The sequence below is a fragment of the Cebus imitator genome, unplaced genomic scaffold, assembly GCF_001604975.1.
Source record: "Cebus imitator isolate Cc_AM_T3 unplaced genomic scaffold, Cebus_imitator-1.0 Scaffold627, whole genome shotgun sequence".
NCBI classification, from domain to species: domain Eukaryota; kingdom Metazoa; phylum Chordata; class Mammalia; order Primates; family Cebidae; genus Cebus; species Cebus imitator.
The window spans coordinates 774,986-785,998 of NW_016107942.1; the positions used below are offsets into that span (position 1 = coordinate 774,986).

The following is an 11,013-nucleotide window of genomic DNA, read 5'->3' on the forward strand; positions in this document are numbered from 1 at the left end:
TCGCCCCCCCCCCCCCGGCCTCTCTAGCTCGCACTAGTCGTTGCTCCTGGAGGGCCGCCCTGCCGCTAGTCCCTTTCACAGTTGGGTCCCGCCCATTACCAGAAAGATATTAAGGTTTTTGTTTTTTGTTTTTCCCCCGAAGAAAACACTGGAATTCACCCAGATGGACAAAATTTTAAAAGTCTGACCATACAAAAATTTGCCAAAACTATGGAGCAACGGCAACTGGAATAATGGTAACAGCGTAAATTGTCCTGGCTAATACAAAATGTATGTAACATTTCCTATCCTTAAAGAGCTCACAACCTCACTGAGGGTTAGGGTTACAAAGGAAACAAGCGGTATATGATTCCGCCAAAACGAACTACAGAAGGTAAAATCAAGGCGTGGTCAAGTCCCACTGGGAAACAACTGCGGATCGAGACTTTGACCACAATGCCTGAAACGGCTTGTGTTTTGCTTAGTGTTCCTAGTCATTCTACACGCTTGAAGATCAGCTAGCGTTGTTGCTGACAGGTAATGAGCACGCGCTTACTGAGCGCCAGGCACTGCTCAGGCATTGACTGTCAATCTCCAGACAGCCCAAAGTTAAGCACTATTATCATCATTATTCAATTTTACAGAAGAAACTGTGGGGGAGAAGTCAGGTAACTTGCCAAAGGTAAGCCAGCGGGGGAGAAGTCAGGTAACTTGCCAAAGGTAAGCCTCTAGTTGCTTTAAAAACGCACACGCACACCCCCCCCCCCCCATTTAAAAATTGCTCTTTCCTATGTCCAGCAAGGGCCAATTAGAGACGGCGGTGATGCGGCGGCCCAGTCCCGGAACTCTTCAAGAGCTTCGCCCCTCCTTCCCTTAAGCTCCACGCCTACGGAAACACAGGAAGTGACCAAGTGCCCACACTTCGCATGGCCACGACCCTAGTGATAACAATTTGCTGAAGCCGAGGGCAGAACTGGCGGAAGTGACATTATCAACGTGCGCCTGGAGTTCAGTGGGGTCGGGCAGGGTCGCTGTGGCGGGCGCCTGGGCCGCCGGCCGTTTAACTTCGTTTCCGCGGGCTCATAGTGATTTCTGCAGTGACCCAGGTAACGGCTTGTTCTCTTTTCTGAGGGTTCGGGCGGAGGCGACCACTGCATTGAGGCCTGGGGGCGATGGTGGGGAAGAGACAAGGAATTGGCGCGCGCAGGCCCTGCAGGGGACGTTCCTCCCGCTCGTGCTGCAGCCGTTCCGGCCTGTAACGGCCACTTGACCGCCGCTCCCGCCTGGTGCCCTATTCTGTGGTTCGCAAGCGGCTTCCCGTCATACAAGTGTGGGGCGCAGGGTACTGGCGGGCTCGGCGGCGGCGGGCGGAACAGGACAGTCCCTTGCATCGAAGACCCGAAGTTTATTCTGCTCTGTCCTGCCATCCGCTTCTTCTCCATGTTTGAAGGCAGATACACTATGGTCTGTGCCCGCCTATTTTGCTACCAACACTGAAACTTAAGTATTTTGTCAGAATCCCGAGACAGCGGACACGGTAGCGCTTAAGATATAGTACACGTCACTTTGTTTACAGGGTCTCCCATCTCTCGGTTCAGGCCATCATGGTTTTCCAAATCTCTAGGTAGGCTTTTCTGTGAAAAGACTATGCTTCATTTAGATATACAGACACTAGAAGAAGGCTATGCAGAGTTAGATTGCTTGCAAAAAATATCGAATTTGATGTTTCAGTTTCGAAGAGATGAAGATACCCAGCAAACAACTCTTTTCTGAGGATAAATTAGTGCAGTAATCACTGTACGGTTTCTTCTGTAGACTTATGTGCAAAAAGTGATAAGAGCCTACTAATATGTGCTGTCTCATCTCCTGTAGTGACCTATACAGTCATACTAAGCTTGTCACTTTCATTCTGCATGCTTTTTCAATGCTCGTTTATCTGAAGCCCTGATCTGTAAATTCCTATTCACCTTGCGAGAGCCGAGTTAGATGGTCCTTGTTTTGTGAAAACACTGCCCCTCTTCATAATAATTGGCTGTTAGTCTATATGTCTTCTCTTCCAGGGGCATATATACACTCATTCATGATCACATACTGTATTCCAGGCATAGTGCTAGATGCAGAGATCACAAAGACTGGTTTCTACATTCAAGAAACTTAGCTTGGGGCACACCTGCTATTATACTATGTTTTATAGTAATTATTTGCATACCCTTTATATTGAACACTTTGATGCCAAGGACTATATCCTCCTAATCTTTACATCCTCATCTGCATCACTTCTGTTATTGTTATTACACGGTAACTGTCAAAAAATGTAATTTTAAAAACATCTGTGATATTTTTATTTTCAGAAGCAGAGTTTGCTTGCTTGCTTTTTTGGTCATTTTTTCAGTGATAAGTATGTAGGATACAGAGTCTTTGGGGGCCTTAGCCCTTTCAAAGCGATCCTCAGAATCTTTCATTCATTCAGCAAATATCTGAGTGTCTATTCTGTACCAGCACATGCTTGAAGTGCATATGCCTGAAGCGTCTTTGGACATATAATTTGTAACTTTGAGATCTGAAGTTCTGTGTGAGAATATGTTATTATTATAAACTCATTTCAGATATGTAGTGAGTAAAGAGATGATGATTTAAGAAAAGCCAAGTAACAGGCACAGTTTGCATTAATCTGTTCTAAAGAGGTAAGTTTATTATTTACAAAAATGCAGTGTATTATCTTTGTGAAGCTTTTTTTTTTTACAGTTTTATTGCAGTAGGAGCTCAATAAATGATCACCCTGACTCTGCTGTGATATTACAGCTTGCTTAGGAATTAGTTTTCTCTAGATATTTTTCCTCAAAAGTTTTTAATGCTGGTTATAACACCTTGATTTTGAGCATTATCAGATTATTTAAATGTGTACCAAAATGACTTTTGTTTTGTTGGCAATTTTACATGCAATCACAGGAAACATGGAAGGAATAAGACTTTAGGATTATAAGGTAAAAGGCAATGTATTCCAAAATAGCTTCATTGGTTTTCTTGTTTGTGTTTTGTAGAGCCATGGAACTGGCTTATACGACTGTACAGGTTACCTGAATCCTTAAATTAAACTTCAGGCTTTTTTCCAAAGCAGCATCACTGTCTCTTGGTGTGTGAAGATAACCCAAGGAATTGAGGAAGTTGCTGAGAAGTGTGTGCTGGAGATGCTCTAGGAAAAAATCGAATGGTGAGACAAATTCCAGCCCAAGGGTTTCTGGTTTGCCAAGAAGAAAGTGAACATCATGGATCAGAACAACAGCCTGCCACCTTACGCTCAGGGCTTGGCCTCCCCTCAGGTAATACAGCAGGAGGGAGAGAATGAGAATAGGGAGGGCAGAAATCTGTACTTCAAGAGATGGTATCAAAGGGAAGGAAGAGTATTTAATGATCTGTTTTTGAAAATGATTTTATATATATTTTTAAGCCTTATTTTGTTGAAACGTTCTATTAGGCTTTGAATTGGCACAATAGTGTTTTATTTGGGGAGTCTGTTTGGAAGCTAAATTAAATATTTGTTTATAAAACATTAATCTTTTGGTAAACACTTATGAGAATGTTCCAAATGATTATATAGGTTCTTTGATTTTGAAAATCACCCTCATCAAATTATTTTCTAGTTTTATTTTTCTCATTTTACATTTCAAGCTCTCAACCACCCGTCTACTTTAATAATTTTTCTGGCCAGGAGTGGTGGCTCACGCCTGTAATTCCAGCACTTTGGGAGGCCAAGGTGGGCAGATCACCTGAGGTCAGGAGTTCGAGACCAGCCTGGTGAAACCCCATCTTTACTAAATATGCAAAAATTAGTCAGGTATGATGGTGGGCACCAGTAATCCCAGCTACACAGGAGGCTGAGGCAAGAAGAATTGCTTAAACCTGGGAGGCGAAGGTTGTAGTGAGCAGTGATTGTGCCATTACACTCTAGCCTGGGAAACAGAGCAAGACTCGGTCTCAAAAAAAAAAAAAAAAAAAAAAAAATCAGTAACTTCTGTTCAAATATAATTTGCATACAATAAAAATATTCATTTTAAATGTCAGTTGTTTTGATAATTGTATATACCTGTGTAAGTTATGGAACATTTCAATTACCTTAAAAAGTCCCTTCTTCCCCTTTATAGTCACTTCGTTGGCCCCAGGCAACTACTGAATCTGCTTTTCAGTGCTAAAGATTAGTTTTGTCTCTTCTAGAATTTCATATAGATGGAATCATACAGTATATGCTTTTTTGTGTATGTATGAGTTCCTCGCCCAGTATACTTTTGTATATCAGTAGTTAATCCATTTGTATAGCCAAGTAGCTCTCCATTGTTTGGATGTTCCACAGTTTATCCATTCTCCAGTTGCTCACATTTGAGGTCTTTCCAGTATGGAGCTGTTATGAATAAAAGCACTATAAATATTTGTGTAGACTTTGAATTCACTGTTATTATTTCTCATGGGTAAATAATTAGGAGTAAGATTGCTAGGTCCTTTATCAGTGTATGTATAACTTTATAAGAAACTGCCAAATTGTTTTCTGAAGTGCCTGTAGTATTTTGCAATATAAGAGAATTTTAGTTGCTCCACATCCTCACCAGCACTTTGTGCTGTCAGTCTACTTTTACTCTAGTGATTGCTTATAGTATTTTACTGTAGTTTTGAATTTTATTTGCCTGATTACTAATGTTCCGGAGCACCTTGGCAAGTACTTATCAGCCACTTACACACAGGCCCACCTCACTTTGCTGCACTTCACATTATTGCATGTTAAACACATTGAAAGTTGTGATAAACCTGTACCCAGCGAGTCTGTTGTTGGCATTATTTTTCTAATAGCATGTCTTGGTGTTAGATTTTGGTAATTGTTGTAGGATTTCAAACTTTTTCGTTATTATTTGTTATTGTTATCAAATGTTCTCTTTTCTTTTTTCTTTCTTTCTTTTTTTTTTGGCAGACAGACTTACTCTGTCACCCAGGCTGGAATGCAGTGGTGCAGTCTCGGCTCACTGCAACCTCTACCTCCTGAGTTCAAGTGATTCTCGTGCCTCAGCCTCCCGAGTAGCTGGAATTACAGGCATGTGCCACCACACCCAGCCAAATTTTGTATTTTTAGTGGGGTTTCACTATGTTGGCTAGACTGGTCTTGAACTACTGGCTGCAAGTGATCTACCCACCTTGCCCTCCCAGAGTGTTGGGATTATAGGCATGAGCCACTGCACCCAGCTAAACCTTTTCATTATTATCTGTTATTGTGATTGGTGATCTTTGATGTTACTATTATAATTATTTTTGAATGCCATAAACTTCGCCCGTATAATACAGGAACTTAATTGATAAATGTCTATGATCTGACCAGCCATTCCCCCATCTCTCCCTCTCCTTGGTCCTCCGTATTCCCTGAGATACAACAATATGAAAGTTAGGCTAATTAATAACCTTACAGTGACCTTTAATTAAGTGTTCAGGTGAAGGGAAGAGCTGACATCACTCATTTTAAATCACAAGCTAGAAATGATTATGCTTAGTGAGGAAGGCATATTGAAAGTTGAGATAGGCTGAAAACTAGGCCTCTTGCGCCAAATAGTTAGCCAAGTTGTGAATGCAAGGGAAAAGTTCTTAAAGGAAATTGAAAGTGCTACTCCAATAAACTCACAAATGGTAAGAAAGCAAAACAGCGTTATTGCTTATATTGAGAAAGTGTCAGTGGTCTGGATCGAAGATCATACCACCCACAATATTCCCTTAAGCCAGTGTAATCCAGAGCAAGGCCTTAACTGTCTTCAATTCTGTAAGGGCTGAGAGAGGAGAGGAAGCTGTAGAAGAAAATTTTGAAGCTAGTAGAGGTTTATTCATGACCTTTAAGGAAAGAAGCCATCTCTACAACATAATGCAACATGAAGCAGCAAGTTATATGGAAGATCTAGCTGAGATAATTGATGCAGGTGACTATACTAAGTAACAGATTTTTAATGTAGATGAAACAACCTTATACTGGAAGAAGATGCTATCTAGGACTTCTATAGCTAGAGAGGAGAAATCAATGCTTACCTTCAAAGCTTCAGAGGATTGGTTGACTGTAGTTAGGAGCTAATATAGCCGGTGACTTTAAGCTGAGGCCAGTGCTCTTTACTGTTCTAAAATCAAAGGGCTCTTAAAAATTATGCTATATCTACTCTGCCTGTTCTCAGTAAACAGAACAACAAAATCTGATGACAGCACGTCTGTTTACAGCATAGTTTACTGAATATTTTAAGCTCATTGAGACTTACTGCTCAGAAAAAAGATTCATTTCACAGTATGATTACTCACTAACATGTAACTGGTTGTCCACAAGCTCTGATAGAGAAGAACAATGGATTAATATTGTTTTCATGCCTGCTTAAATAATATATCCATTCTGCAGCCCATGGATCAAGGAGTAATTTCAACTTTCAATTCTTACTATTTAAGAAATACAGCTGGGCATGGTGGCTCATGCTTGTAATCTCACTACTTTGGGAAGGCCAAGGTGGAAGGATCGCTTGAAGCCAGGAGTTCAAGACCAACCTGGGTAACAAAGCAAGTCTCTAGAGAAAAAATTTTTTAAATTAGCTGGTCATGGAGGCATGCCCCTGTAGACCCAGCTACGTAGAAGGCTGAGGCAGGAGGATCACTGGAGCCCAGAAGTTAAAGGCCACAATGAGCTGTCATCACACCACTGTACTCTGGCCTGGAAAACAGTGAGACCCTGTCTCAAAGAAAGGAAGTGGGGAGTGAGGGGCATATGCTGGAGCTGCCATAGATAGTGATTCCTCTGATGGATCTGGGCAAAGTGAATTGAAAACCTTCTGGAAAAGATTTACCATTCTAGGTTCCATTAAGAACATTCATGATTCACAGGAGGAGGTCAAAATATCAACATGAATAGAAGTTTGGAAGAAGTTTATTCCAATCCTTGTGGATGACTTTGAGAGGTTCTGGACTTCAGTGCTAGAAGTTACTGCCGCTGTGGTGGAAACGGCAAGTGAAGTAAAATTAGAAGTGGATCCTGAAGATGTGACTGAATTGCTGCAATGTTTTGATAAAACCTGAACAGATGAGGAGTTGCTTCTTGTGGATAAGAAAAGAAAGTGGTTTCTTGAGATGGAATTGACTCTTGGTGAAGAGGATGTGAGCATTGTTGAACTGATGACAAAGGATTTAGAATATTACATAAACTTAGTTGATAAAGCAGCAGTAGGGTTTGAGAGGATTGACTCCAACTTTGAAATAAGTTCTAGTGTGGGTAAAATGCTGTCAAACAGCATTGTATGCTACAGAGACATCTTTAGTGAAAGGAAGGATCTGTGGCAAACTCCATCAGTCTTATTTTAAGAAATTGCCACAGCTACCACCCTTATCAGTCAACAGCCATCAACACTGAAACAAGACCCTCTGTCAGCAAAATGATTATGACTTGCTAGAGGCTCACGTGATTGTTAGCATTTTTAGCAATACAGCATTTTTAAATTAAGGTATATACATATTTTTAGACATAATGCTATTGCACACTTAATAGACTACAATGTGGTGTAAACGTAACTTTTTATAGACACTGTGAAACCAAAAACTTCATACTGCTTGCTTTATTGAGATGGTCTGGAACCCAAACTGTATTTGTAATATGTCCTTCACATCTTTTGCCCTTCTTAATTATTTGTTGATCTTCTTTTATGGAGTTGTTGGAGCTCTTTATTATTCTGTTTACCAGACCTTTCTCAGATGTATATGTTACAGGTATTTTTTTTTCCCAGTCTGTGGCCTGCCTTTTAATTTTCTCAATGGCGTCTTTCAAAGAACAGAAGTTTTAAATTTTTCCAAACCTCAGTTTATCAATTTTTCTTCATGTTTATCCACTATGTGATATTAAAGAAGAAAGCAATGTGTTTAAGAATAGCAGGCTCTTCCCTAATTCCTGTTTAAGAATCCCATTATTCTCAGAAGGTATCTGCCTTTGCACATCTCACCTGCTGTTCTACCAGGAAAGTTCCACCAACAGTTAGCACCAGCTAGCCTAACCTGTTTTTCTCCTTGCTTCCCACAGGGTGCCATGACTCCTGGAATCCCAATCTTTAGTCCAATGATGCCTTATGGCACTGGACTGACCCCACAGCCTATTCAGAACACCAATAGTCTGTCTATTTTGGAAGAGCAACAAAGGCAGCAGCAACAGCAGCAGCAACAGCAGCAGCAGCAACAGCAGCAGCAACAACAGCAGCAACAGCAGCAGGCAGTGGCAGCCGCAGCCGTTCAGCAGTCAACATCCCAGCAGGCAACGTCCCAGCAGGCGACACAGGGAACCTCAGGCCAGGCACCACAGCTCTTCCACTCACAGACTCTCACAACTGCACCCTTGCCAGGCACCACTCCACTGTATCCCTCCCCTATGACCCCCATGACGCCCATCACTCCTGCCACACCAGCTTCTGAGAGCTCTGGGATTGTACCGCAGCTGCAGTGAGTACTTGTTTTATATCTCCTCCCCCTTAGAAGTCCCTTTGAGCTGTGTTCCCGCTCTGTTTTTAGATGGATCCTTCTATTAAGGGAGTGGCACTGATGGTGATTGTGTATCAAATTGCCTCATCTCACACTTGGGAAAGGGAGCAAAGCTGTCTTAGTGCCCTCAGTAAAAGGCTCTCTTAACAGGTGCAGAAATATGGTCATTTGTGTTTTATATACTTGAAACAACAAAATTTAATCTGAATTCCACTGTTATTATTATACACATTTCCCTGTATCTGATATTGCTGAATCACAGTGTTGTGATTTAGCTTGTGATTTATATCTTCAAAGATACAAATCTTTGAAGGCCTGTGTCCTTCCCACAAAGTGAGAATGACTGTTCATGTCCTAAATGGATTTTTCTACCTAAATGAAGGGGGTTCTATATGTAACAGGGTAGTTGGGGTAGGAAATAATTTCATCTTCCAGAAAAACCAAGCAAATATTTCCAAATAATCCCAGTCAATAAGAAGTGTATACCTTTTCATTTTAGAAAGCTTATGACCAAATGAAAAGGTTACTTGCAGTCTCTGCATCTCCTCAGTTTTCTTGTATAGATACTTCCCTCCTTCATACTCCCTTTAGATCTAGTATTTCCTATCTGCATTTGTTCACCTTGTTACATGTATGGTTGTTATTTATAAGCTATCTCTGATCATTTTTGGAACTAAGTGGTGTGTAATTGTGGATGCTAACTTTCACCCAAAGACCTGAATCTTGCCTCCACAATTTTGTTTGACCCCATGCACAATTTTAAAAATAAAGTAATTTTAGTGATTTTAGAGAGGACCTTGTTAGCTCACCCTTGTCTACACCACTCCCATGTGTCCAGCATGCCTGTCTGACTCCCAGGGCTGTTTAAGTTTGCATTTCTGATTTAAATCATAAACAGTCCAGTCAGGTGTTTGTTTCTTGCCAGTGCCTTTGTTGTTCTGATACTCCACAGCATCCAGTCATCCACATTCCTGAATTTCCACTATCTACTAAGAGCCCTACTGGTTTGTAATTCAGTGCCCTCTAAATCTTGTAGGCTTAAAGGAATTAAGGTAATTATTTAAATTATTGAAAATATATAAGAATACATTCAACAACTGTGTGACTAAAATCTACTTGATATAGTTCATAAGTGAACAAATGCTAAAGGCAGATGTGTATACAAAGGTGATTCGAAGGAAATAGATGATACAGAAATGAAAACATTCATTGTGTTGATCACCCTAATTGGCTTTACAGTTGTGTATCTTAGATTGCCATTCTCTGTTGAACAAAATTATAAGCCATCAAGTTTTCACAAGTATTGCATTTTGAGAGTACAAGAAAAAGAATCAGAAGCAACAATGAGCTATTTGAACCTATGCATTTGAAATCTAGAATCAATATTCTTGAGATGGTGACTTTCAGGTCTATGCAAGACAGTTTTTGAGCAGTTGATAGCATTTAAAGGGCATTGCCCTTTTCAAGTATATATACTTTCATAAGCAGAAAAATGTATAATGAAAATGTGAGTTTGTTGTTTAAATTTTTATTAAAATTTCTAATAAAGTTATTTTAGTATATCCTTATGTAAGTTACTCATTAAGTGATTTAAGAACACTGAAAAATGAAAAGGGTTAGTGGACACAGATAACAGATAGCTGTATTTATCCTTATTTACTGAGAGTTCATTAGAAGAGAAAGCAGGGTTTTGCTTTTTTTTTTTTCTAAAGACACTTAGCTCTTGTTTTTCCAAAAGAGACTTACTTTGAGAGAACTGAGGTGTTTCATGCCTGCTTATCTTCAATATAAATACTGACTTCTTTTAGGAGTAGGGTGGTAGTGGTGGCTTCTCAGAGCTCACAGATGAGAGTTGAGTTTGTCTATGAGGAGGCCAAGGGCGTGGCTCTGGAAACAGACTCAAATCCTGGCTCTACCATTTGGGAGCCATGTGCATCCTGAGCAAGTTGCACTCCCTTTAAGCCTCAGCTTATTTATTTGCATGTGGGAATACTAGTAACTACTACCTCAGTGCATTATAAGTATTAAGTGGAGTAATCTATATAAAATGCTCAACATGTACGTGATACTTGTTAAACACTTAATAAATGTGAGCAATTTAAAAAAATTAAAGCATGGTTGGAATAATCAGATGTCTATGTAATATCTAACACCTCATCCTATGAAAGTTAAGTAATTTAAATAGTTATGTTTTCTTTTTAAATTTCTTACAGAAATATTGTATCCACAGTGAATCTTGGTTGTAAACTTGACCTAAAGACTATTGCACTTCGTGCCCGAAATGCCGAATATAATCCCAAGGTTAGATCTATTTTAATGTATTTTTTTTTCTTTTTTGTCTTCTCTGCCATGTCTCTATATTTTTAATATATTTCATGATATGTAACAAATGTCTGTAGATCAGGCCAGGCACAGTGGTTCATGCCTGTAATCCCAGCACTTTGGGAGGCCAAGGAAAGAGAATTGCTTGAGCTTAGGAGTTCAAGATCAGCCCAGGCAACATGGCGAGACCCTGTC

At 40.2% G+C, this 11,013-nt stretch overlaps 1 protein-coding gene across 3 annotated transcripts in view; it reads left to right on the forward strand.

Moving 5' to 3' along the window:
• The first annotated feature begins 955 nt into the window (after positions 1-955).
• Positions 956-11,013, forward strand: part of LOC108295249 (TATA-box binding protein) — an 18,718-nt gene continuing 8,660 nt past the window's right edge. The window contains exons 1-4 of one of the 3 annotated variants that reach the window (XM_017517320.2): positions 956-1,085; positions 3,098-3,299; positions 8,045-8,457; positions 10,710-10,797. In XM_017517320.2, coding sequence (XP_017372809.1) covers positions 3,246-3,299; positions 8,045-8,457; positions 10,710-10,797 — 555 coding nt within the window. In that variant the 5' untranslated portion in view covers positions 956-1,085; positions 3,098-3,245. Of the gene's footprint in view, positions 1,086-3,094; positions 3,300-8,044; positions 8,458-10,709; positions 10,798-11,013 lie in introns of all 3 variants that reach the window. The other 2 variants (XM_017517321.2, XM_037734486.1) reach the window with 2 other exon arrangements.